Raw genomic sequence first — 27,949 nt, 5'->3', positions numbered from 1 at the left:
TGAAAAACTCGATCAAGCTTAACAAACCCATTCAAACTCTTAAAATTCAATTTGAAGAAAAAATCAAAATAATGATTATTAGCTTATAATGTTGCTTAAATCAAAGAAAATAAAAGAGAAAGAGAGAGAAAGAGAAACACAAGTGGCGGGATTCCTGCATGCAAACGATATTTAGCGGCGATCCGAGAGCCTCGCTGTCTATCTTTCTCTCTCTCTCCTTTAGCTCTTTGTTTTCACGGGAAAGCGAAGCCAAACAACAATTAAACCCTTTCATCTCATCAATGCCTCTTTTCCCTTCCCCTTTCTCTCTTTTATCTCCTTTCCTTTTCCTTTCTTTTCACTTCTCTTTCTCTCATCTCATTACATTGCACGGTAATCATTTTTTCTTCCCTTTAACTTTTTTATACATGCCTTTTCAATGTTTTATTATAATACGCCTCATCTTTCTTCTTTTTTATGCAGATTGATATCGGGATGTGGGTTTGAAAAAGATTTTTCAGGTTTGTTTATTGATTCTTTTTTTGGAAGATTGGATACGGTATATACATGAATGTAAATCACAATATTTATATTCTATGTTTGTTTTAAAATGTTTGATTGGTTTTATATTGTTATTAAAAATTGGATTCCATTTGCGATCTCTTTCTAGACTTAGGAAGCCTTTGCTTGCTATTTAAGAGAACGAGGCTAGCTTGTATATGATTCAATACTCCCATTGCTTGAATTTTTTTTTTCAACATACATGTTTCTTCCTAATAGACCGCAACAAATCATTTTTTATTATTGTTATCATGGCTTTGTTTCAAACTTTATGCCCTTTTAAGATTTGTTATCAAGTTTTGCTTTTTAATGCTGGAAGACGATTGAAAGTTGTGTTTATGTGACAGTGAAGGGGAAGGAGAGGTCTAAATTATAATGGAGAAGAAGAAGTATCCAATTGGACCGGAGTATTATATTCTGCATGAGGAGGTCGGGCAGGGTGTTAGTGCTTCTGTGCGCCGTGCTCATTGTATACCCTTTGATGAAGTTGTTGCAATAAAAATTCTAGATTTTGAACGTGATAACTGTGATCTGGTAATCCCTTCATTCCGATTCTGCTATTGTTTTTCTCTTTTAAGTTATCATCATTTTTTCTGGGGTGGTGGTGGTTGTGGTTTGGTTCTTCATATACTGAAATTTGGTTTTGATAATTTCTTATCTGATTCGGGCTAAAGGTTGTGCAAAACTGGATCAATATATATAAAAAAAATAAAATTACCGTTGCTTCTTTTTATCTGTTGTGCTGCACAATGATGAACTACTTTGAAGAATTTCTGTAGATCCATTATATCTTATGTTGAAGATCGGTCAGCAATTTGATGAGATTTCATTTTTTTTTTAAAAGGATCATTGATATTTGCTTGAACCCCGTTTCTAAACTTCACTTGAAAATCAATAAGTTAGTGCTTTCTTCATAGTTGATAAGGCATACAATTAGTTAACATTCTGCAACGATATTCAAACAATCTTGATCACCTACTTGAGCTTGGCTTAGCATTTTCTTCTTGATCTGGTAGATATTGATTTTTAATATTTGCTGATGTAGATTGCTAAGGGACACAGATTTATGTTCATGTAGTAGAGGCACTTCTCCCTCAATACATGATGTAGATATTGGTGCATTTGGTCAACTCAAATTAAATCAATCATTTGAAATACGCGAGGATTAATAGAAGTTAGAGATAATCATTTTCATAAGATCAGTTGTGGAGCAAAGCTCTTTTCATTGCAAACATAGCTAGTATGTTTAGAGTTTGGCTGAATGCTTTTGCATCAAACATGATTGTTCCAAAGTTATTAACACTAGTTCTATCTTTTTTTAAAGGGATTTTGTTTTTTTCTTCCTGATCAGCTTCAGCTAATAAAAATTGGTAGTTGTTTTGATATCATCCTTGTATTGTGCCTGTGTAGAATAACATTTCTCGTGAGGCACAAACAATGGTCTTGGTTGACCATCCAAATGTTCTTAAATCTCATTGCTCCTTTGTTAGCGATCATAATCTATGGGTTGTCATGCCATACATGTCTGGGGGATCTTGTCTTCATATACTAAAGGCTGCATATCCAGATGGTTTTGAGGAGGTTGTTATAGCAACTGTACTTCGTGAAGTGTTGAAAGGTTTAGAGTATCTTCATCATCATGGGCACATACATCGGGATGTTAAAGTAAGCATTTGGTCTTCAACATGATTTAAAGCTATTGTGTTTGTGTGTGCTATTACATTTTAGTGATTATTACAGTTTGTAGCATCATTTGAGCTATACACATGTAATCCTTTGGGAAGGGGGGGGGGTTAAAACTAAGCTCGTACTGGTTCAGTTTATTTCATCTCTAATTCTGTATAATTGAGCAATTTATTTGCTAGTCAAAAGGCATACATACTGAAAATCGTTAGGGCAAGTGAAGATAGTATTTCTGCTACAACAGAGGTTCTGATTTGTGCAATATATGTTTGAGTTGAGTATTTCTTGATTTCAACTTCAAGTAGAATATCTTGATTATTTTGCTGTGAGCTCCTAGAATTTTGATTAAAGCTTAATTATTTGTTTCTTATGTAAAAATGTAGTACTTGGGTTTCTTTGTTCCTCAATGATCTTGTTCAACAGGCTGGGAATATTCTTATTGACTCCCGCGGTGGAATCAAGTTGGGGGACTTCGGTGTTTCAGCTTGCATTTTTGAATCAGGTGATAGGCAACGCCTGAGGAATACATTTGTAGGGACACCTTGCTGGTATGTTTACATTATCATGTCTAAATTTCATTTAGTTCCTAGTTCTTAGATAGCATTCTTGAGTGCCAGATATTTTATGTATAGCACAGGCTAGATATATTCTTATCAACCCATAGAAATGTAGATTACAGAATAACCAGCTAATCCTGTTCATAGAGCATCTTAATTTTGAAGAGATGTCTCACTGGACTTACAAGAGTGGCAAAGTTTCGATGTTTCTTATAATCTGTGGACTAATTTCCTCTCCATTGTTTCAGGATGGCACCTGAGGTTATGGAGCAACTACATGGTTATGATTTCAAGTAAATCTATTGTTTTCTCAAAAAGTATATTTATGCTCCTTAGGTGGCATCATGTTGATGTTTATTTGGTAAAATCCATGTAGGGCGGATATCTGGTCGTTCGGTATAACTGCACTAGAGCTTGCTCATGGCCATGCTCCTTTTTCAAAATATCCTCCAATGAAGGTTGATAGCTTCTGTGATCCCCTTTGGCATAATCCTGATCATTTTCCGGACCTTAAAAGTTATTCTGATTTAAAAACCTATCTGTTGTTCTTAGGTATTGCTTATGACCTTGCAAAATGCACCTCCTGGCCTGGATTATGAAAGAGATAAGAAGTTTTCTAAGGTAAGCTTTAATCAATCCAAAACTCTCAATAGTCGGATTTAATTAGATAAAGTGATGTGTTCATCTTGTGTTTCTCTTTCCTCTTCAGTCTTTCAAGCAAATGATTGCTAGTTGCTTGGTGAAAGATCCTTCAAAAAGACCTTCAGCGAAGAAATTATTAAAACATTCTTTTTTTAAGCAAGCGAGGTCAAGTGATTATATATCACGAACACTTCTAGATGGATTGCCTGCTCTTGGTGACCGTATCCAAGCTTTGAAGGTTAGCATGCTACTTTTAGGCATATGGCTCTTGGTTTGTATCATTTAGCCTCCCATTATGTTTAAATTTCTATATTATACTCACAAATGCTATCATTTTCAAACATAGAGAAAAGAAGAAGATATGCTTGCTCAAAAGAAAATGCCAGATGGTGAAAAAGAAGAACTATCACAGGTTAGAACTTTAAAAACTTGAAACAAGTGGTCTTTATAATGTTCTTGTGTTAAGTCATGATTATTGAATTAAAACTTTTGGTTAGATCATGAAGTCAATACTAGAGTGTGGGTTTAGACTGCAATTTATATTATTAACTTTGATTGGTAATTTGTAAGTGTATGTTTGCTTTGTGGATTTTTACTTCACCAATATGTATTTTACTCTGTTCTATCGTGGATGCATGTTCTACTTTCCTGCTCATTGATGTAATATCTTCTGCAACTATGGCTACTGATAAGATTTCATGATCTTAAGTTCATGATTTTTTATGCTTTTGTAATAACGAGCAGAATGAATATAAACGTGGGATAAGTGAATGGAATTTCAATCTTGAGGATGTGAAAGCTCAGGCTTCCCTGGTACAGTAATGGTTTCTTTCCTTTCATCCTTTACATGAAACTTCTATTTTTTGTTTTCAAATTCTTTGGAATTGGCATATTCTTCTTTTTTTTCTGTTTCATCAGATTCAGGATGAAGATGTTATATCCGAAACTACCCAGGGAGGGAGTTCAAGTTCTTTGTCTACTCTTGATGGACAAGAGAAGCAATCAGAACTGCACACCTCTTCTCAGGCCACATATAAAGTACTTCATTATTATTAGTATTTTTTTTGGTTCTGTATACCTTGTGCTTGGTCATTTATTCTTTCCTACAAGATACTTTTTGTGTGGTTCATGATGATCTAGCTTCCACAGGAAGATAATGATCTGGTCCTGAATCAGCCAGTTTCTTTTGCAGCTGTTGAACCAACAACAAATTTTGCCAAGTATGTTATTAGTTATCTGACATTCTTGCTTTTCTAAATTTTTTATCTCTTTTGTTCAAATATAGGAAGTTATAAGAACATAGTGTATCATGCCTGTGCTAAATAAAATTTTGAATAGTCTTCTTTATCCAGAAGTGTCACATCAGGTCTCATACTTTAACTAAGGCTTCATTTACTGTAAGTAATGTAATTATGTCTGTGTTTGACCATCCAGAGCTAGATCTGAAAGATCTGATGATGACTCGAGCATTGCTAGTCCCACCAATGAACTGAATGTGATTTCCCTTTGTCATGATGATCATCTTGAAAGTAATCCGAGTGAAAAGCATGTTTTGGAACTCAATGGAAAATCTCTTGATAACATGACCAAACCTTCTCTTCAAAGGTTAGCAACTTTAGGCAGCACCCCTACACCAGAAAGGTTTGATACTTTATTTTGCTTGTTTAATGCTTTGCCTGCATAATTCTTCTAATTAAAGGAGAAAGGTTTGATACTTTACCTGCATAATTCTTTAAATTTTCTTGGTTCTAATGCTTACTTCTCTGTTGCACCAGTTGTGTGGCAACTTAATTTGCTTGTCTTATTGTGTAAAGTTCCTCTACCAAGAATTAGTTCTGCAAACTCCATTCATTGCCTGTTGTCCCTTTGAGATAAAGCATGATGTCCTGCTTTTTATGTCAGCAGCGAAATTGTTGTTGTAAATCTTGGTCTATGATTGTCATGGGCATACCAGATGCTTGATTTCCAAAAGCCAAATCATGTGATCTATATTTACCAATATGATTCGAGTTGTGTGAATAAGAGAGTTGACAAGGTGTAATCTTTAGACATCTGGGAAACATTTATCCAAACTTCTATTAAACTATCATCCCATCCAATTCATTTCCACAACATTAACTGTAGTATTAGTATTATTGTCATCCTTGTATCATACTATTTTTTCAACATTCACTCATTTTATGAAGTTTTCCAGTGATAAGCAAAACCAGTCCCAGAATATTTCTGGTGTCAATGGAGTGGCAGTAAAAGAGGATACTATTTCAGAGCTTCCTTCTAAGGCATCTACTAAATCATCAGGCAAGTGTTAATTGTTCACTCTCTAGCTTTTGTCGTGCAAAAACAGTCTCCAGGTTTTGTCTTTTGGTTGGTTAATTTGATTATTTTGCTCTCTTGCCACTCCAAGTTGATTTACTTCCCAAGTAACGAAAGTGTAATTGCAGCAATGAACAGTGATGATCTAGATGAGAAAGCAAAGCCACCTGTTGTTCAGCAAAGGGGTCGTTTTAAGGTTACCTCTGAAAATGTGCAATTAGAGAAGGTGATTTATATCTTTCGGTCTGGCTCTTGCTTCTTTTTCTCGTAAGGGATATAAATTAGCCTTCTCTTTTCATTTTTCTATCTTTCCTACCAAGCACACCTTTGGAAATAATATTTTCCATATTTCTATTTTTCCACCCCTTCAATTTTTTGTCTTTCCAATTTTCTTCCACTCTACCAAGCAAAGCCTTATGTGCCAAATTGCCTTTTACACCCAACATTAGAATTAGTACCCCATTTTGTAGTTCTCTAGTAAATGCATGATTAGGTATCTGATTTGATTTATAAGAGATTGAATTGTATCCGTAACAAAAAAAATTCAGACAATAAGTAGGCCTAACAAGTATTAGTAAAGAAGAAAGGGGAGCTTAAAGCCGCTTTTCCACAGTCTCAAGGAAAAGCAGGCTAAAGGGCTGCGCTAAACCTTACGTAAAAACCAACCTTACCTTACGACTGCTTCGAGAGCGGATAGAGCATCACATATCACACTCAGAAAATCTCAGAGTCCACATGAACCATTGTGTAGGTGGCTTGTGTTCAAGCATCAAGAAGGAAGGGATAATCGATCTTGGATGCATATGTAGTTTTTCAATCATCCTAAGTAGACAAAGATGCCTCGTACGCCTGGAAAAATAAACATATCTATAATCTTACTTATTTTCTTATAATTTTTATAATGTCAGTGTTATGGGTTATGCAGTTGATGGACCCACATCCTTTAGTGTCAGCAGCAGCACCATCTGATGCTGTTTCATCATCAACTCCTGTAGCTGCTTCATCATCAACTCCTGTTGCCACACCATCAGCTTCTTCATCCAATCAACTTTTCCCATTATTGCAATCCGTTTTGCAGACAAACATTCTTCAAAGGGTATAAGTTAGCCACATATTTTTGCCATTTTACCACTGTATCTGTAAAGTTAATGTCTCTACTTGGCTTACTTTCATCAACAGGATCATATTCTTAATCTGATGAAGCAAGTTTCTGCTGGTGACTCTATAGGTGTGCTAACATTAACGCTCCTCAAAACACTCCCATTCCTCTCTTTAATGAATGCAAATTAGATGATCTTACATTTTCTATTTCTCCATTATTTAGCCAACCGCCCATTCGAGGGAGCTTCCATGCCAGCTAATGTCTCAACTGTCACAGAGAAATCTTTGGTACGTCGTATAGGGTTCTATCATTAAAAATCAGCCAAGGTAATCTCAAAAAATATAGTCTGCTGTAAAAAAATTGCGAACCTGCAGTCCTGCACTTTATGAATTGAAATTTTGGAATACATGTGTGGGATCTTTAGTTAGGATAAATGGTTGATGAGTTCAGTCAGTTGAGTTGTCGACAACTTAAGGGAACATACAATAAAAATTGAAGCATGGAATAATATTTTGGTGATAGAGCAATGTGAAGATCAATAATGAATTGAGCGAAATGTGCTGCCGAAAAGCAGGAAGTAGTAGTTTGTGTGTTTCCAACAGGTTCTAAGAAAGCTCTACAGTGGAGTTCCCATGTTTCCCTTTGGCATTGGTTTGTTGGGTTCGCCGTCAATCATTATTATGCTATAACATTCAACTTTATCTTACATCATCTGTAATACCCTCATCGACCTACATGATTTCGAGGTTGCATGAATGATCCCGAATCTAGATCTTCGTCTTGCACAATTCATTTGGGAAACATATTTTTCTTGAATTGCAGTTGGAAGTAGCTCATGATAGGGAGAAGGAGTTGCTTCATGAAATATCCGAGTTACAGTGGAGGTATTCCAATGTCTAGTGCATTCGGTTCTCTTTTTGCTTCTTAATTTTACCATCTCAAAACATAAAAACTAGTCTGAACCTTGGTTTGTTGTATGTAGGCTCATTTGTGCCCAAGAAGAACTGCAAAAATATAAAACAGATAATGCTCAGGTTAGTTTCTGAATTACTTTGCTCATCTGTTGCCTCTCTTCTTGTTTCTTACTTCCACAGCCTGCACATTTCTTAACCTTCTAAGTTCAGGTGTAATTTTATTTCCACCCGGCGCACGGATGGAGGTAGAACTGAGCTCTTAAACCATATGATCCTAACAGAAGCTAGAAAGAGACGATTCGAAACAATTATGACCGACTGCAAATGAGGTCATAGTCTAAGGAAAAGGAAAGGAGGAGAGGAGTTGTAGAGGTTGAGATTCGAATTGTAAATCTATTGGACACTGAATTTTAAAGGTGATTGCATAATTGGATTAAGCTTCTGGTTTGTAGCACGATACTCTTTTTGTATCATATATAGGTTGTTTCACAGTATTGGCTGAAAAGAAAATTTATTCCCCAAATGCCCTACTTGTTGTACATTACACTTTACATGTTCTTTTATAGAATATATAAATACTTAAATCTAACTTGAACCTTAAACAGTAAACTTTTATAGAAAAAGAAGGTATGTAACATCACATCAGAGTAAATGACTTTGATTTTCAGTTCAGTATGTATATGAAACAATACTACATTTAACCAAAGCAATCAAGTCAAATTTGATGATGTTTCATTTTCTCATGAACCAAACACGGTATATATAATGAAATCATGTGAAGCACGGCATCTAAAAGGTGGCCGACAAATCAAAATTTATTTCTTAGGTGAACGTGTGATACAGCATTAATATACAGGATTAAATTTATTTCTGTTTATGTCTAAAATATTTGAACGAGAAACAAGTTTAAAATATTGTAAAATAAAATTTTTTGGGTTCATATGTTTTAAATTTATCTGCCTTAGTTTCCCTCATTTTGCTCTGTAGTTTTCACTTTTTTCCCTTAATTTATTATTATTTTAGTTTCAAAATAAATTTTACGTTCATTTACCATATATGACAAAAATGTAATGATTCTTAAATGCATCATCACGATTTGCAACAAAAAATTCATGCTAGATTATGATTATGTATAAATTGTGTATACCATATTTGATCGATGATGGTATATAGTTCTTCTTTTCACTTTTTTTTTTTTTGAAAATTGGAATCACAACCTCTTAAAAAAGAGTCTCTCAGTTTAATGGCAGAGTGTAGTAGAGACCCGTGGTTATAATTCCTTAAATGATAAAATTTTAATTTAAACTTTTATAATTTATAAAATTTTAAATTAGTAGTGATAAAATTGTATTTTGTTCTCCCAAAATAATAAAAATTTGATTTAACCCTTTAAAATTATAAAGATATAAGTTGTTAAAATGATAAAATTATATTTTATTATCATAAAATAAACAATTTAATTCTACCTCCAAAAATATTGCTAAAATCATATAAAAATTTATTAGAATCATCTAAAACTTTACCAAATTCATTTTAAAAGTTAGTTCACCTTAAAATGGGGTGATTTTTTAATATTATTTTGGAGTAGAATAGGTGGTTTTAAATATAGTATTTTCATGGTAAAAGTATAAGAGAAAATGAATTGCATTTCGCTTTTTATTAAAAATGAGTAAATTAATTTTATGTATTTTGAAATGTATAAATTAGTCTATTCCTTAAATTTTATTTGTTAAATGATACGGGAACGCTATATTTATGCTGAAATTATTTTTATGGGTAAACAATAAAATGGTTAATTAACTATGTCTTCCGTTCTATTTTGTCACACAACTAATAATTTTTTTTATTTAGGAACTAAACTTTTAAAATCAATTATTTTAGTCCCTTTGAACTGATGTTGGTTTTTTATTAAATAAGGAAAAAAGTATCATCCTTCAAGTCACTTGCAAAATGACTTTAAAAGGTTGAGATAAAATGCAAAAAAAATATCCAAAAGAAAATAAAATGCATTAAAATAGTAACTTTTTCGGGTGGTAATGCAATCAATTATTTCGGATAGAGTCCAAATCAATTGGTTTGGTCTAATGTGAAGCACAAATTATAGTAAAAGAAATTGATGCAAATGACTTGAAATAGTGTACTCTTTTATTATTTTATTATCTTACATGAGTTAGTCAATGAGTTATAAAGAACTAAAATATTTTTTTAAATATTTTTAAAAAATAGAGTTATGACTAAATTGATATATTTTGTAAATATTGAGGTCAAATTTATTAAATTTTTAGAAATAGAACTAAAATGACAAATTTTGCAAACATTAAGGGCTAAATTTGTTAAATTTTTATATTTATGATCAAATTGATTTAATATATAAACATTAGAGGGCTAATTGTATTACTAGACCAATAAAAAATGTACATTAACTCGAATAAAATATTTAATTTCAAAAATTTAGTAATTAAATCGAAAATATTAATAGTTGGATGATCATAATAAAACGAAAGATATATTGGACGACCATTTTATGGTTTATCTGAAAAAATAATTTGCAACATAAATTTAAGATTTCACTAAAGAATTAATTTACACATTTCAAAATATATAAAAATTATTTTTTTCAGTAAAAAATCAAATTAGAGGCTTCATCGATAATAATATGGTTAATGTGGGATGCCGTCGTTTTTTAAAAGGATAATAATGGAGCGCCGTAAACACACGTTATTGTTACGTTCCATCCCATCAAATGAAAACCGAAATAAAATAAACTTACTAAAAGGAAAAGAAAGAAAGAAGCTTACGAAATAAAAATAAATTATCTGATATTTCCTTAATTAAGTAGACCCCCTCCGAACAAACATCCTCCGAAATACTCCTCTTCTCATTCTCTTTCCTTCTCTCCTTTATATGATTTTTTCCCCCCTCTGTTCTCTTTCCAGAAATTGAAGAATTTCATTAGATGGCTTCAGAGAATGTGTATGTCGAGCACTGTAAAGGCGTTAATGGCCTCGACAAAGTCATCTTAAGGGAGATACGTGGTTCCTCTGCTGAGGTTTCCCCTCTCTTTCCTCCGATCTTTCGTTTGCGTTTTCTTATCTCGTCATTCTTGTCTCTGTTTTCGGAGCCGGAGTTATTCTTGTTACTTTTTTTGTTAGAAATCTTCAGAACTTTGTTAAAATGTTCTTTTTCTTTTCTTTTCAGAGTTTTGCGTGTTATGCATTTGATTATTGTGTTCATCGATTTAGATATTGTGATTGTTAATTGTTTGTATAATGAAACTGTGATGATTTTTAGTCTTGTAACGGTCGGGTTTTTTGCTTAATATATCTGATGATGATGCGTTGCGTTTGCATTGAATTTATATTAAGAATAATTCGTTCTTTTGTCGTACTCGTGAATGGGACCGAGTGTGTTCTATGAATCTCCTGAAGATGCGTTGCGTTTGCATTGAATTTAAAATGAAGAATAGTTCATTCTTTGTAGTCGTGAATGGCACCGAGTGTGTTTATAAAAAGACAAAAGAAGATGTCAAGAGAAAGGTGAAATGTATGAACCGAAAGATTCTTGAGAAACCAATCTTGAGGGTGCCGATTAATGCTCATTATTACTATTTCTATACACCTATAGGGAAGTTTAAAGCGTGTGAGTTGATATGCTTACAACATCCTATTGGATGATAAATAATAAAGTTGATCTTGATTTATTATGTTAACATATTTAGTTAAATGGACGCATGATGATAAATTGAGTTCACTAGAGAAGTCTTTGATTTCCTCCACCGTAGTATACTAGTATAGATAATAATCCATTTCTGTGTCCTTAAAGCCATGAGAATCTTTATCTCACTCTCTTTCTTCTGATGTTAATTATTTCTGAAAATTAATTCTTTTGTTTGAATATCTTCAGTCTGTTGATTTTTTCCTTATATTAACCATGCTTAAAAGTGGAATCAGTGTTTCTTGAAATCCTATCGTATCAACAGAGAAAGTTGTGATTGCTGCTTAGGTAGTCTTCCTGAAAAACTTAATACACTCTTAGACAACACAAATTCTGTCTTCATTTTCCTTTTTTCCTCTTAAACAGGTCTATTTGGATGGAGGCCAAGTCACTTCTTGGAAGAATGAATTCAGGGAACAGTTGCTTTTCCTTAGTAGTAAGGTATCTGTTTTAGAATTATTCTTGTAAGAAGATGTTTAGCTTACGGACTTAAAAGAATTAAAGTTACCTTTTCCACATTTTATTAATTATCTTCAGCAGAGATAGTCCCAGAATGTGCATGCAATAGTTCATGGGATAACTTTTACCACATTGGTCACTTGTAATCCTGTTATCTTTTTATCCCATTTAGTCAACCATATGCTTGTAGGGTCTCATAATTTTGCAGTGTGTTGGTTAATTCTCGCAGGTTATAGTTATTTAGTTGGTGTTTCATGTTTGATCAACACTTGATGGTATTTGGTACAGAGGTTAGTGCTTAAAAAGCACTTCTGAAAAATGAGTTTGTTTTGGGAGGGAAATGTCAAAAGAACTGTCAGTTTTACTTACCTTTAGATATAAACAAGGTTTCTTGATTTTCTTAAAGTACAAAAACTTTCTAATTGAAATGATCCATGTATATTGATTTTTATTTTGGAAGAAAACTAGCAATATGATTGCCTTTTCAATGAATATGTGTGCTTTCTGCAGGCTACATTTAAGCCCCCTAATGCTATTCGTGGAGGTATACAGATCTGTTTTCCTCAAGTATGTGCTTCAATTCTTTTGTCTCTGTGTTTTTGCAATTATTATGTATACTTTTCTTCCAACTCAAATGTTTGCGGTCTGCAGTTCGGGACTATTGGTTCTCTTGAGCAACATGGATTTGCAAGGAATCGTCTTTGGAGTGTTGATCGTGATCCCCCACCATTTCCAGCAAATACTTCTCACAGGGCCTTCGTTGACTTAATCCTCAGGCACTCTGAAGAAGAAGTGAAAATCTGGCCTCACAGGTGCATATCTCAATAAGAAGTTTGATCTATTTAATTATGTTCCTAAATTGGCATTTTAATTTCAGTGCTTTAGTTTAAGCAAAACTGTTAAAGTGGCATGGAATATAGTTTGTTCTTCCCATAAAACATTATTGTTTATGGGATTCGGTTGTACACTGTTTTTGAAGTCAATCTTAATGTGCTCTAGTACTGGTCTGTATATAGATTTATGGATTAACTGATTTCATTTGCTATGTTACTTGTCCTGTTTATTTAATGTGTACATTTTGGCATGCATGTGAGATTGATTCTGAAGTTCCATTGTTTAAATTAAGGGATATGCTATCTTGTGCAGGTATGAGTGTCGATTAAGGGTAGCTTTGGGTCCTGGTGGTGATTTGATGTTGACATCCCGCATTCGGAATACCAACACTGATGGAAAGTCGTTTACATTTACATTTGCCTATCACACCTATTTTTCAGTCACTGATATCAGGTTCAATATATTTTTCTTGCCATCTTGTGGTTTTTAGTTATGAGAACCTTCGCATGTAAATATGGTATTATGCATTTTTAATTTTACTTGTTGCAGTTATTTTCTTTATTTAACTATGCTGGCTCTCTTTTCCTTAAGTCTTGAAAGCAGTGTGAGATGCAATCTCTGAACATTCCTTGATGAAATCACCCTATAGTTCTAGTGGGACTGTCAAGAGCAGGAGAATAAATATGAGATCAAAGTTATTAGTCACTGAACATGAGTAGTTTACTTACACGTATGATTTATAATCATGCAGGCTACAGTCTTCTACATTGTAGCTAAATATATTTGCTTTACTATTTTGCATAGGTGTTCTAGATACTCTTGCAAAAGATGATGACTTTATCTTGAAATGTTAATAAAGTTGTTTTAATAACACGTTTGTATTACAGATAGAATGAAAAAAAGCTTTGTTTCTAGACATTGTTGTATGATAAATTGCAAGGGCCTACTCATTCATGCTCTTTGTAATTTTTTTTCTATTTTATTTAGTGAAGTGCGAGTAGAAGGACTAGAGACACTGGATTATTTGGATAACCTGAAGAATAGAGAGCGGTTCACTGAACAAGGGGACGCATTAACATTCGAGTCAGAAGTTAGTGTTGATTTTCATAAGCAGGCTTATCCATTTTCCTGGTCTTTTTAATTCTACTTTGTGTTTATTGTTTTATTACTGTTATCCTTAATGAAAAAGGTTGACAAAGTATATCTCAGTACACCAACAAAAATTGCCATCCTGGACCATGAAAGGAAGCGGACTTTTGTGTTGAGAAAGGATGGACTTCCAGATGCTGGTGAGTTCATTGTCTCTATACATTAATTATGCGTGCTATGGATATTTTGTTGTTGGTCCATTCTCACCTTGGAAGTTAACAACTATAGATCAACCGACTGTATTTAGAACGACTAAATATGACGAAGATAGGTTTAATCATATGCTTTCTTTTAGATGATTGGATAAGGATGTAAATCATGGTTAGATGTGTTGATTACAGTTTTTTAATTCCTGTATTTCCTTTTTTTTTTCTTTTCAGTCGTGTGGAACCCCTGGGATAAGAAAGCAAAGGCGATGGCTGATTTCGGTGATGATGAATATAAACACATGCTATGTGTCACAGCTGCTTGTGTAGAGAATCCCATCATTTTGAAACCTGGTGAAGAGTGGAAAGGAAGGCTGGAGATTTCAGCTGTTCCTTCCAGTTACTGTAGCGGACAACTTGACCCTCGAAGAATATTCCGTAGTAACTGAAAGTCTGGCTTTTTCTTGGTCATCTCTTTGTACAGCTTAAAAGACTGGCAATCCGGTTGCCAATTAGGCCTCACCTCCAACTGGCTTCACAGTAAGAGCAAGCAAAGCATTTTAGTGCAAAGCATTTCAGGTTCTTTCGGTGTTCTGATTAACCGTCCATGATTTTGTTTTTTGTTTAAGGAAATATTCTTTCATTACATTTTGAAATCCATTTTCCTATTAATATATAGTAGAATTTTCCCGAGACTTGTATAATCGTTTTATTAGAGTTTTCCAGTTTTGTAATAAAATCCTTTGCTTCAATTTCAGAGATCATAGAGTTTCGTTTCAGTGGTGTATATAATTTTTCTTTGTTTGGCATCCGGCTTTGATTTTTTTTTTTTTTATAAAATAGGTTATTATTTGATTTGGTCCACTTTCAGTGAAATTTAAATAAGTAGCAGGTGACAAGTGAAATTTAATTAAGTAGCAGGTGACAACGTCACGTTTATTTTTTACCACATTTATCAAAAAATCTAGAAGAGACTATACAAATTAAATCCACTATTTGTAAACAAAATGTAAAAGTTTTAAGAACTGAATTTGACAAAAGTAAAAAAAATTAAAATGGATTAAATTAGAGTAAATCTAGATTATTTGAATCGGATGGGTTGATCTGGATTAATTGAGCAGGAAAGTTAAATTGGGTTTTAATATATATTTTTTATTTTTAATTGATCAAATTGATTGTATTTGATTCGATTATCTATTTGAATCTTAAAATTTTTAATATAAATAAATTAAATAAACAAATAATTTAATTTAATTTATTAAATTAATGCATTAAATATTAAGTCATTATAATATTCCAAAATTATCTGCTATATCGGAAATCACATATTTTATCATATTCACTCTCTGAGAGTGAACCACTCCATTATTCCCTCAACTTCAACACAAAGCGGAAATTGTTTTTGGAGCTCCTACATTGTAACATTTATTTACAATATATTAATATATCATTTGCAACTTGTTTAATATTCAATTTGATACTCAAATTCGATCGATATTTGATATTCATGCTCTTGTAAAAAATGTAAGTATTTAATTGGAATAGAAAAAAGTTTAGATGTTAAATTGAGCATTGATGTTGAACTCATGCATTTAATTGGGACAAAAAATGTTAAGTATCAGATTGGAAAAATTTAGGTACCAAATTAAACATTGAAATCAAATTTAAGTGCCAAATTGGGAACAAATTTAGGTACCAAATTAACATTGAAGTCAATATCAGGTATTAAATATTATATTAGCCCAATACAATATACGCGAAAAGGATAAAAAAACCAGAAAGGAAATCGTAGAAAAATAATGGATCAAAGAGGGTAAGCTGAAGAACTCTTTGATTTCAAACCCAAAATCCATCAAAGATCTCTGGAAGAGAAAATCAGACGAAAGTGTGTTGAAAATGCTACAAAAAGTTCTTTGATGAGAGAATAGGAAGTGAAGATATAAGGAGAAGGAAGCTCGAGTTCGAAGGAAAGATAGCAGAACGGTCTTTTGTTTTTCTTTATCCGCGGAAATTTTCTTCCACTTTCTCGAGCTCCAATCAGGTCAGAGCAACAGTAAAGTTTCTTTTCGAAATTCTCTCTTTCTGGAATCTCATGTTTCCTTTGCTCTCTGTTGTATTCAATTTCCCCCATGAAATTCAAGCTTATTGTTGAAAGTTGGCATTGAACTTATATTCTTAACATTCGTTGATCCGCTTAGCAGCACTTTGCTTTTCGAGGCGGTATTTTTCTTTTAGCTTCTATTTATTGAATAAAGAGGAGATGTTCATGAAGTGGGTTGAGCTTATTTTCGTGGATTTTTTGGTCAAATTTATCTCTGAATGAATATAAAGAAGGTTTTTTCTGGGTTGATATGGTTCAAATTTGGCTTTCTTTCTTTTTCATTCCTCTGGGTTTTTATTTGAATTTTGTTGATTGAATTTGGAGGGACGAGTTTAAATGTTTGAACTTTATGAGAGCTTTGCTGTTGGGTTGCAAAGATGCGTTTTGTAATGGTGTCCATGGGTCTTTCTGGAGTTAGTGGAACATCTTTAGTGGGGTTATGGAAAGGGGGTTTTTTGAAATGGAGCAAAGAAGCTCTAATTTAATTGAAGTTTTTGGGGTTAAAGGAAGTGTGTATCTGCATTTTTTGGTCAAATAATTAGGTTATGGATTTTTAGCGGTGAACAATGCAACCGCCAAATCAGCACTCGCGGATCAATCTTCTTGAGTTGAAAGCTCAGTTAATAAAGAGACTGGGGCCTGAGAGATCGAAACAGTACTACCATTATTTGAATAAATTGTTGAACTTGAAGCTAAGCAAGGTTGAGTTCAATAAGGTTTGCTTTCATGTTCTCGGGAAAGAGAATGTTAGACTACACAATCTCCTAATCCGTTCAATTTTGAAAAATGCTTGTAACGCGAAAGTTCCTCCACCGCCTGTGACTATCCATGACGGTCAGCAAATTGGGGATGTTCTATTGACACCTTGGAAAGCTAGATCTGGAGCATCCATTAGGCTTACTGCCAAGGTGGATTCTGCTTCTCATGAATCAACAATAACTAATGACATTATTGTATCTGAAAATCAGTATCTGGCTTCTCATGGTACAAAGAAGCTGGTGCAGCATCATCAAGAAGTTTCAGGAAAAGCAGATAATGGAAGAGATGTTCTGCTTCCTAACTCTGAGGTAAAGGGATCAGCCAATGGTTTTGTTTCTGAAGATGGCAGAGGTCAAAGTGAAGTATTGTTTGCTGAAGATGGAAAGGAGTCGTGTGCTAGAAGTTCATTGCAAGCACCACTTGGAATTCCATTATTCTCTAGTAGTATCTCTGAGACCCGAAGGGCTTTGACTTTGGCAAGAAGTACTAGACATGCCAAGTCATATGCTATTGGCGGATTGCTCGACTCTGAGGCACTGAGGGAACGCATGCAACAAATTGCTGCACTGGAGGGCCTTGAAGGTGTGCCAATGGACTGTGCCAATATCTTGAACAACGGACTGGATGTCTATTTAAAGAGGTTAATAAGGATGAGCTTTGAGCTAGTAGGAACCAGGCATGGATGTAGTTTGAGTAAAAATAATACAGTGAAGCAGCATTCCCACTGGAATCTTGTTAACGGTGTCTCACCGAGTCACCATAATCAGGTTCAAAATAGCAGCTGGAATTTGGAAGCTATAGACGAACAGAGATACTACAAACTGATTTCTTTGCTGGATTTCAAGGCTGCCATGGAATTGAACCCACAGAGGCTTGGAGAAGGCTGGCCAGTACTGCTTGAGAAGATATACATGCATTCACCCGAGGAATAACATTCAGGAACTTGTGTGTCTGTCAGTAATTTATTTGGTAACTTAATGTCAAAAGGTTCCCGGAAGCGGAAATAAGTTTTCGTGAGCAGGGTGCTGCATTTAGGATTATTCCCCCTAAAACACGATACTTGTGGTTAGTTGGCAACTAATCAAAAGGGATAAGGAGAAAAGCAAACACATGATTGATTGCCCTGTTGTTGTACCTTTAGCATTATTTTGGTTCGCCTAGTTTTTTCTATAGTAGCCTATGAGGGAAAATTTGTATTACAGTTTTGCAGGAATAATATCTTAGCTTAGTAGGCAGACAAATTTCATGATGTGAAGTTCCACTGTATTCACTTGCAGCAATCCAGTTAGAATCTTAATATCAAAAGTTATGCTCCCTTTATCATTCTTGCTGATTTTACCTTTTTTACTCTGAAACTCTTCGATGAACTGCTGTCATATTTAATCGCTTTGATCTGGAATTGTTGTGATATTCACTTATTATAACCTCATATTTTCTGTCATTTCCGATGTTATTCGTTTTTGTATCTTTGTATTCCATGGCTTCTTTTCTTGTGAACTGATGGAGAATAGTTCTATTACACCGTAATAATAGCTGGTACTTTAAGCACTCAAGAGTCAAGACTCCCTTGCATAGCTTAGATAAAGTGTTACAGTAACAAATACATACTCTTAAGTTTCTCTGATCAGGTATTTCTCCTCACATTCAATTCTTACACAGGTATTATCATATTTTGGGAGATTGTTAAGCTGCCTTTGCCTGTGTTTTAATGTTTTATTACAGGGGCATGAATACATGAGATAAAAGATATGGTATGGTATGGGACCAAAGGTTTAATGGAGAAAAATACACGAGAAATAGAGGTTTCTTATGCCATCTTTCTTCTCGCTTTAGTCATCTTAACTTGTTTGTGATGGTTTGATTGGTCGTAGTAATTTGATTTGATGACAATTTTATGGAGTCAAGTAATTGCTTAAATCATTTTCAATTGCCATGCATACATACGTACAACTTTTTGTTCCTTCCTAGTGGAATTTTAATTATTATTAGTCTCTTTATCCTCCACCGATTGAACTACCGTACTGTAATTTGATTGCAGTTGATAAGTATATACGCATGTATGCATAATAGTTGTGTCATTTGAAAGCAATTTTTGAACCCCCACCAAAAGGAACAGAGTAAAACATCATCTTATATTTCCATTTCAATTTGAACATTGTTCATGGTTGCAACAGAGCTCTGTACCACGCCACTGTATGGTAGGCCGTCAGAGTTATAAGTTCAGTTCTAAACGTAAGACGCAAATGTCCATGCTGCAGGACAGTAGGAACACATTATTATTACTATTATTATCATCATTATCATTATTATTATTATTATTATTATTATTAGGAAGTATGCATGCAAATGGTGTGAAGTTAGGCATAATTGGGCGAGAAGGATGAAGTATGGTTAGAAGACCAAACGAAAACTCTCCAGAAAGCTGGGCGGTGCTTACGCTTGGGATTGTTGTTAGCAGCCAACAGCTCCGATTCCGATCTTCGCAGCATTTCCCACATCACCTGCACATCTTCGTATCCACATGTTTGTACATCATCGTGAAGCTTCAACAACCCGGCTCCTGCATTAAAAAAAAAAAAAAAAAAAGTTATTCTGGTTGAGTCATGATTGAAAATAAAATAATGTTTTCGTCCAATCTCAGCCGAGCTTCCGGAAAAAGATAAGATGCGTAATTACTTTACCAAATATCTTCAATCAACTTTCTTTTTTTATGTATAGATCAATCATCTTTCCTTGATTATTGTAATTTAACTAAATTATCTTTAACCTAATCTTTCTCATTAAGTAATATTGATATTTGGTAAATTACTAGGGGCCCTTAGTTAACCATTCTATTTCTTAGTAAATAAAAGCCTTTTTAAGTTTTTATCGTCAAATTTTGAATTCCAAATAAATAAATAAACGTACTTATTATTCAACCAAATGTTTAATTACATAAATAATTAATATTGAAAGAACTTTACATGTTGTTAATCAACACATGATATCACTAATATAAAATTATATGTTAATAAGTAAATTTTATACATCCACAAAGAGTCAAATGTAAGTCCATTTGAAAAAGTAATCTAAAAAGAAAATATGTTAAATAATTATGTGCATCTAATTAAATTAGTACATATATAATTATTGTTTGACACAAGTATCTTATACTTACTAAGAGCCTTCCATGTTGCATTATCTTTAGAAATTGAAAAGAAAATCAAAGAATCATTTCGTGTTATCTAGGAGTTACTTAGTTAACTTTATGTGAACAATAATAAGAAAAACCAAAATGAAAAAAATATTATGGAATAAATTAACATGGTTTTCTTCTCCTTGTTTCAATTTTAAAATTCCGCTGTTTCTTTTCCTCCAAATGAATTGAAACTAAAATACAATCAAGGAATAATCCATTTCAACATGAGTTCTTTTTCATTCGAAAATACTTTAACAAAAATATTAAATTTCAAACTTAAGCATTTTGTCGGTGCAAGATGTGTTCTATATTTACTATAATTATAGATTTTAGGAGAAATAAATCTCTTTTTTATGAGGATATGATCAGATTTATATTTTCTACCAATATTTCGAATAGACTCAATCTTAAGCATAGATAAGATTTGATTCAAAAGGTCATATGATATTTTCCTCTCTTCTCTTCGTCCTGAATAGTTGAACTCTTTTCGGACTCAAAAGAAACAATAATACACATCAAAACAATTTTAAGAAATTTGAAAATAAAAATAAAAGAGTTCATTAAAACCTTTTGTTGGCTAGTGAATAATTTCTTTTATTTTGAAAATTCAGTAATACAAGAAGGAAGAAGAAGAAAAGAGAGAACTCCAAAGAAAGAATAAAAGCCTCTGGGAAACAAAGAACATTAACTGAGAAAGAGAATGGGGTGAAGGGAAAGGGAAAGGGAAAGGGAAAGAAACGCACCATTTTTGCGAGCCTTAACGCGAGAAGAAACAACAAACCAGAGTCTTCGAACAGGGAAGATCATCTTATGCCACCAATCCATAGAATTTTCCTAATTTGTTTCGGTTTAATCTTGTTCGATGTTTTCTCCTCCTCCCTCAAATATTCTTCTTTGATTTCGGCCACAGCCAGACCTGTCCAGATCTCCACCCTCTCTCTCTCTGATCTAATACTAACGAAAATGAGCAAACAATAAGAAACAAATTAAGAGAACGGAACTAGAAACAGAGGCTTTGCACAGATGAGGACGAAGAAAGGTAGCTTGGTTTTGCGCAGATAATTAATTATCTTAGGTAGTAGAAGCAGTAGTAGTAGGCTGTAACTCCCTCCACCATAACCATAACCATAACCATAATAAATTAATTATTACAAAACTAATATAAATGGCAGTTTATGATGTTTGGGCTTTGCTTTTCTGTTTTCGCCAATATATAAGTGACTATGGCCACCGACACGTGACTAATATATCACCTTAAGCGACATAATTATTTATTTCCATATTCATAAATTTAACCCTTAATATTTACATATTTTTGTTAATTAGACCATCCTTTCAAAACGAGTCAAATTGTTTTATCTTAATAAAAATACTAACTAAAACCTTAGTTTTTTACTAATATTGGTATGACAACTCGCATGATAATCTATGTGCTTCTTTTACGACATGACACTATTTTATTTTATATGCCAAATTAATAAATAATTTAAAAGCCATGAAAATATTCACAAAAATAAAAATTAATTCAAAATTCACAAAAATATAAAAGTTAATAAAATTAAAAAAAAGTAACATGAAGTACACATGGATTGCCATGTTTAAAGATTTAACGTTTTAGTTTGTATTTTCATTAAGAAAACAACAACTCAGTTCTTTTAAGGTTAATGCCAAATTTGATTTTTTTTTTAAGTTATGGTGAAATTTAAGTAAAAAAGGGGTCATATTGACAACAATTATAAATGTTAAGAGCTTAATTTATCATTATGCCTTATTTATTGTTTTCATTTATATTTCATAAAAGAAAAGGGTAAATTACACCATTAACCATTAAACTATGGGTAAACTTTTGTTTTGGTAAACTAAAAAAGTTATAATTTGATCCTTAAATTATTCAAAGTTTTCATTTAAGTTACTAAGTTATTAAAATCGATGAAGATGGCTTTCTCTATCTCCAATATATGCACCAATCAAAAGTTCACTTTCTTTTTCTCTTCTACAATTTTTTTTTCATGAAGCAATTTTAAACGTCATGAATCTGCGAATCAAAATTCAAACAGTTTTTTTCTCCGATCTCCAAAATTGACCATCAAATCGACTTGGATCTAAGATATGTTCTTCTACTAGTGTTATGGGTACTAATCCACCATATCGATCGTCGAATCGTTGCTTGAAGCTTGTTGGAGAAATTTTTTTAAAAAAATTAACAGCCTAATGACTTAAATAAAAACTTTTGAATAGTACTGTGACTTAAATAAAAATTTCTACATAATTCAATGACCAAATTATAACTTATTTTAATTAGGTGACTAAAATAAAATTTTAACCATAATTTAATGACTAATGATATAATTTATCCAAGAGAAAACCAACTCTAATTTGGTCGTTATAATAGTAAGAAGAATGAGAACAACAACTTGATATAGAAGCTGTTAAATAAATATATTTGTGTGATATATAAATTAGGATTAATCAATAAAATATTGGTGTTGTGGTAATACATATTATATTTTTAATGATAGAGTTTAGGATTATTAGAAGTGACAACTATAAAACCCGAAAGATTAATATTCATAGATGATAAAAAACTAAAATGATAAAATAAAATAAAGGATATTTAAAATTTTAATATTCATAGACATGTATAGAGAGATGATTAAAGCTCTTATCAAATACCGGTTCGGTATAAATTTAAATTATGTTACCTTATCTCTTACTCTTAATATTGTATAAAAAATTAATAGTATTTAACAAATAATACATAACTGCTTTTTAAAAACTAATTTTATCTAAATCTAAATAAAATTTATTTTTAAATAGTCGGGATACCTACCATGAATTGTAATGATTAATCCTCTTATAAAATTTACTCCATTCTCATGAAAAATTATATAATTTTTCATTTATTTTCAATATATAATTATTTTTAAAATATGTCTTGCCCACATATTCTAAATCATCACTATTAAAGAAATGAGGTGCTTTATTCAATGATCAAATTTAGGATCCGTTTAATCACTATGTGTTAAGAATTATTTAATTATTATATGTTAATTTTATTAAATTAAAATTAAGAATGTCAATGAAACGGGACTAGGGTAGATATTGCTAAATTTATTATCGTCTCACAATTGGCACGTTCTGGCTTATCGTCCACCCCACTTCACTATAGATGTAAAATCTTGAAAACACTACCACCTCTATGGATGTTAGCTGCATTCATCCCTATCTTAGCTCACTTTGCTTCAATTTAATATATACTACTTATCTTTAATATTTAAAAAATAAATTGTAAATTTGAAACACCATAAACTTACAATTTTTTTTGGTAATATCATAAACTTACAAATTGATTACTTGAATTTAATAATTTATGATAAATAAATTAATTTAATAGCTTATTCATTAATTAAACTTGTTAAATTCATGAACTTTATAATTAGTCATGTGATATAATGTAAAATAAAATATTCATAAAAGTAATAATGCACTCACATTTTATACTGTTTTTTAATTTTGTTGATTTGATTTTTACTTTTCTCTTCTTTTTGAACATAATTTTCACTTTCTTTATTTTGATGGAAATTCATTATATAAATCCTATGGTAAGCTATTATCTCTCTATAGGTATATAACAATAATTTCTTGTAAAATTTGGGCAAAAAACAAAATTATTATATAGAAGGTTGATTATATTTGCAAATGATAAATCTCAAATTTAAATACTGAAAAATGAAAACCTTTGGAGAAATATTTTAGTTGATTAAATTAAGGCTCCATTCTGTTTGAGGAAATAATTTTAATTTTTAAATTTAAAAATAAAAAACAAGTTTATTAAAGCAAAATAAATTTTAAAATTTGTATGTGACAAAAATACGTAATTTAAGTTTGTTATTTTAATATTATATTGGTTAGAATAATGTTAGTGTCGGCAAGGGGGTTCGCCACGTAGATAATAAGAAACCGGATATGGCAATGGAACGTGCCTAACCTGATTTTTGACGAAGGTTTTTTTACTTTTTACCCAATCAGTAAATCCATGATTGGAGACTGCGCGCATTTCACTAGGGTTTTTATTATTAATTGAAATATAAAATTTTTAAATGTTAATTGAATTGAAATTTTAAAAATACATTAACTGAATTAAAATATTATCAATTAAATTACTCGGCTAATCGAAATTTAAGCTCACCATGCACCCTACATTCCCTTGTTAACCAACAAAAAATGATAAAACCGAAACGTAAATAGAAAATAGGGGGGATTTTTTTTTAGGAAAAGAGAAAGAAAACATCATCAAAGCATGGAAAAACCCAAACAATGAAAAGCAAGTTGCTTGAAAGCGGTATGGAATGAATTAATCAATTAATCAATAATAAAAAATTTAGATTTTTTTAACTAACTTCCGATTGAACTAAATTCAACCACCGACTGATTAATCAAATTAGATCTGTTGAATCAATTAATTAAATTTTAACTAAACTATAAACCCCTACATTTCACTATAACACCTAGGCTTGGCTTCTTTATTTATGATTTTTTTTTTGAAGATTTATTGTCATCTTGGCAAGTTGATTGAGATTATTTACCTTAACGAATTAGATTTCTATTTTATATTTATTCTTGAGCTATATTAGAAAATATTCTTCATAGTTGAAGTTGAAGATACCATTAACATGAAAAACAATTTAATTATGATGCATTTATTCGTTGAAAATAAATTCTTATTCTTGTTTTTACTATTTTTGTTATGCAAAATCTAATCAAATTTTAAGAAAAATATCTCTTTTTAACTTACAATTGAACAATAAGTTAGCCATTATCTATAAAATATATGAAGTATTTGATTGAGTAGGTAGCATAAGTGAATCAAGTACTAATTCAGTTGGTTAATAACAAAATATATTTATTTTACAAAATAAATTGTATTATTTTAAAAGTATTTTTATCCTATATTTTTTATAGTTTTCAACATTTAATATTTACCATACAATCAAAATTTTATTTTATTTATATAATTTTTTAAAAATATTTATTATATAATTATATTTTTCACACACATATATCATAGTCTAATACTAATAAAAATTTGAATAAGTAAAAGACATTTGAACACAGAGTAAAATAAATCTAAAATTAACCTACACATTATGTAATTTAAATTTCAAATTGATATTTATGGACTTAATTTATTTCCTCCAAAGCTAATTTAACATCAAGAGTATTGGAGCTCCACATAAATTCAAATCTTTCATTGTCTAAATCAAAACACTTGATGGTAGGTAAGCACCAAGTTGATGTTTTATGAGTTTTTTGTGTGTGGGGGGGGGGGGGTTATTTTTTATTAGTATGGTGGGGCAAATATGCGAGTCGTTCAATTATAAAATTCAATATAATTTTTTAGTCATTAATATTTGCATAATTTTCATTTAATTCCTAATAAATGATTGATGATGCATCATATGAGTGAACATGCACACATCATAAAAATGATTTTTTAAATTACATTCTCCAATTTTCTTTTGCCTCTTTCTATTCTTATGAATAATAAATATAAATAAACTAAAAAAAGTTGGAACTAAAATTCCTTATACCATAAACTATGTTTCCAACTTTTAGGTTAAAATATCATCAACTGTCCATTGTTAATTTACTATAACCTTTAATTCATTATAATTCTTTTAATATATTATAAAATTAGGAAAGGAGGAGGTAATTATTAGTATTTGAACCTTAAATTGCTAATATATAACTTCAATGGATAGCTCTCAAGTTGTTGAAGTGTGCAATAATCTGGCATTGGTATAGTAGCTCGGAATTGTTTCGAAGCAAGACAGTATTTTATTTCTTTGTCTTTCCAATGGGACGTGTAGGATAGCAAATAGAGCAGCTTATAGCTTTGCTCGGGCGGCTCTGTTACTTGCTGACTACTTCACGTCGAGCAAGATTTTTAATTGTATTCTAAACATTCTTATTTCGGATAATCTTTTGATGGGCTCTATTGGAGCCAATGGATATAGGTGTGAGGTTTGGGGGTTCAGATTCAATTTTGAATTTTTACCCTGTCTTTGTTTTTGATGTTTTAATCTAATATGAATTTTTCTTCAAAAAAAAATCAATATCGAATTTGACATCATAAGCATAAATCCACACGAGGATAGGTTTTGATTTGTGTAAAAAGTACCCATTGCCTTAATAAATGATAAAGACACACCAATTAATTTTCCAATAATTTGGCTTGTAAATTAAATGCAATATTGAAAAGTGGAACTTCGTTTTCACTTAAGGAACCAATGAAGGCAATGTAGTATAAATCAATGTGCGGGTTTCGTCAACTTCAACTTGGAAAAATAAAATTGAAAAAAAAAATGGTGGGTCACTTTTAAACACTTTATAAAGTATGGAAGGCTCTTCATACCTAATGCAACCCTAACCAATTTGCAAACCCATTTTTCATTGTCGTCTTTGTGCCTAATCACATCTCACCCCTTTTTTGGGGGGGTTTTGCTTAGTGATCTCAACACTTTTTCTTCCATATACATATATATATACACGTATAATATTAAAAAAAAATGGAATGAAGAATAGGTTTTGTTATGGAGTGCTTTTAGAATAAAGTAGCTTTTAAAGATAGCTAATATATGATTTATTTATTCTATAAAAATATAATTTATAATAGTAATAAATATCTATATTAGTAATAAAATGTTTAGCTGAATTGACAAGTTGAATAATAGCAATTCATTAAAATAATAAGAGTATACTAAAATTATTATAAAATTCAAGACATTAGTTTTCTTGTTTGTAATGATTATAAGGTGATTTCATTTGGAGGTTCATGTTTTCAATCTTGAAATGATTAATTCATACTTAAAAAATTTTGAATGTACAATTGCAATCGCTCACCATTGAAGACAACCATATATTTCAAAGTTTTTCCTTTCTTCTTCTTTTTTTTTTTTACATACAATGTTATCATTTTATTTTTAAAGAAATAGTAGGAAAATTTGTAAATGTGGAAATTTAAATACTGAATTATATTTTATGTTATATGTATATAGCATTTTCCTTTCAATTAGAAGTAGGGAAAGGTTTGTCAAAATTCGAACTAAATTTTTTAGTCATTTTTATTTGCTTCACATCATATTTTAATCACTTATGTTATCGTTTTATTACGAAGTGATGATTTTATCGTTAAGCTCCATTACCTCTCTAATGGTAGCCCAAATGGATTTTAAATACCCAATTGGGACGTGAATAGATTTTTAATTAAATAAATTTAATTAATTAACAATTTTGAATTAATTACACCTTAAATTGGAAAAAAAAATCTATCATCTCCTTTTTCTTTTAGTTTTCTTTTCTATTTTGACAGAAAAAGTTATTCTTATCCCAGTTAGATATCCAAGTTAGCATTTAAAACCCATTTGGACTACCACGTAAGAATGCCGTCAGGGAGGTAATGGAGCTTAACGGCAAAGTGACTACTTCGTAACAAAACGATAACGTAAGTGACTAAAACATAGCATTTCAAAGATAAATGACTAAAATGTAATTTGAAACAAACAAAAATAATTATTTTTTGTAATTTATCCTAAAATTTATTTTAAAAAAGAATGAAGTGATAGATAAATTGAAAGGTAGAATAAAACTACGGTACAGTTAATAAAAATTAAAACTACTACCAACATTAGGTCGAATAGTAATCTTGATAACCACATAGAAGACGTAAATATATTTCATAAACAAATTGGTAGATTAGAAAAAACTTGATCCAATGAAAGTCAAAGCTGAAAGGCCAACATGAATGGAAGGATATGACAAAGAGTAGCACTCATCATAATGTGCACATCAAGTTTTG

General features: G+C 31.5%; 4 protein-coding genes across 6 annotated transcripts; 3 read left to right on the top strand and 1 right to left on the bottom strand.

Moving 5' to 3' along the window:
• Window positions 1-118: 118 nt before the first annotated feature.
• Window positions 119-8,274, top strand: LOC105769987 (serine/threonine-protein kinase BLUS1). Of its 2 annotated transcripts, XM_012590994.2 has the most exons (22): window positions 123-372; window positions 463-500; window positions 888-1,074; window positions 1,951-2,205; window positions 2,647-2,771; window positions 3,029-3,073; window positions 3,157-3,238; window positions 3,333-3,401; window positions 3,490-3,660; window positions 3,769-3,834; window positions 4,167-4,235; window positions 4,341-4,460; window positions 4,572-4,642; window positions 4,857-5,027; window positions 5,617-5,720; window positions 5,864-5,961; window positions 6,661-6,831; window positions 6,915-6,963; window positions 7,060-7,124; window positions 7,660-7,721; window positions 7,820-7,871; window positions 7,962-8,274. In XM_012590994.2, the coding sequence occupies exons 3-22, from the start codon at window positions 916-918 to the stop codon at window positions 7,965-7,967; spliced, it is 2,010 nt and encodes a 669-aa protein (XP_012446448.1). In that variant the 5' UTR covers window positions 123-372; window positions 463-500; window positions 888-915; the 3' UTR covers window positions 7,968-8,274. The 2 variants fall into 2 exon arrangements, with proteins under 2 accessions (XP_052487773.1, XP_012446448.1); XM_052631813.1 differs by lacking the exon at window positions 1,951-2,205 and having other exon boundaries at window positions 119-372.
• A 2,289-nt stretch (window positions 8,275-10,563) lies between these two features.
• On the top strand, window positions 10,564-14,832 carry LOC105770410 (putative glucose-6-phosphate 1-epimerase). The gene is made up of 8 exons (XM_012591603.2): window positions 10,564-10,800; window positions 11,832-11,906; window positions 12,435-12,491; window positions 12,576-12,736; window positions 13,071-13,211; window positions 13,746-13,848; window positions 13,948-14,047; window positions 14,288-14,832. The coding sequence occupies exons 1-8, from the start codon at window positions 10,708-10,710 to the stop codon at window positions 14,500-14,502; spliced, it is 945 nt and encodes a 314-aa protein (XP_012447057.1). The 5' UTR covers window positions 10,564-10,707; the 3' UTR covers window positions 14,503-14,832.
• Window positions 14,833-16,720: 1,888 nt separating this feature from the next.
• Window positions 16,721-17,845, top strand: LOC105768744 (uncharacterized). Its single transcript, XM_012588885.2, has one exon. It carries the CDS (start codon window positions 16,721-16,723, stop codon window positions 17,843-17,845), a length of 1,125 nt encoding a protein of 374 aa, XP_012444339.1.
• A 1,178-nt stretch (window positions 17,846-19,023) lies between these two features.
• LOC105768746 (uncharacterized) lies at window positions 19,024-21,278 on the bottom strand. 2 transcript variants are annotated; one of them, XM_052631203.1, is made up of 3 exons: window positions 20,835-21,278; window positions 19,351-19,473; window positions 19,024-19,165 (listed from the first exon to the last, which is right to left on the bottom strand). In XM_052631203.1, the coding sequence occupies exons 1-3, from the start codon at window positions 20,914-20,916 to the stop codon at window positions 19,140-19,142; spliced, it is 231 nt and encodes a 76-aa protein (XP_052487163.1). In that variant the 5' UTR covers window positions 20,917-21,278; the 3' UTR covers window positions 19,024-19,139. The 2 variants fall into 2 exon arrangements, with proteins under 2 accessions (XP_052487163.1, XP_012444343.1); XM_012588889.2 differs by having other exon boundaries at window positions 19,024-19,473; window positions 20,835-21,275.
• Window positions 21,279-27,949: the final 6,671 nt, after the last annotated feature.

This window comes from Gossypium raimondii, chromosome 5, assembly GCF_025698545.1.
Source record: "Gossypium raimondii isolate GPD5lz chromosome 5, ASM2569854v1, whole genome shotgun sequence".
Taxonomy (NCBI): Eukaryota; Viridiplantae; Streptophyta; class Magnoliopsida; order Malvales; family Malvaceae; genus Gossypium; species Gossypium raimondii.
This window is presented reverse-complemented; position numbering and strand designations above follow the sequence as displayed.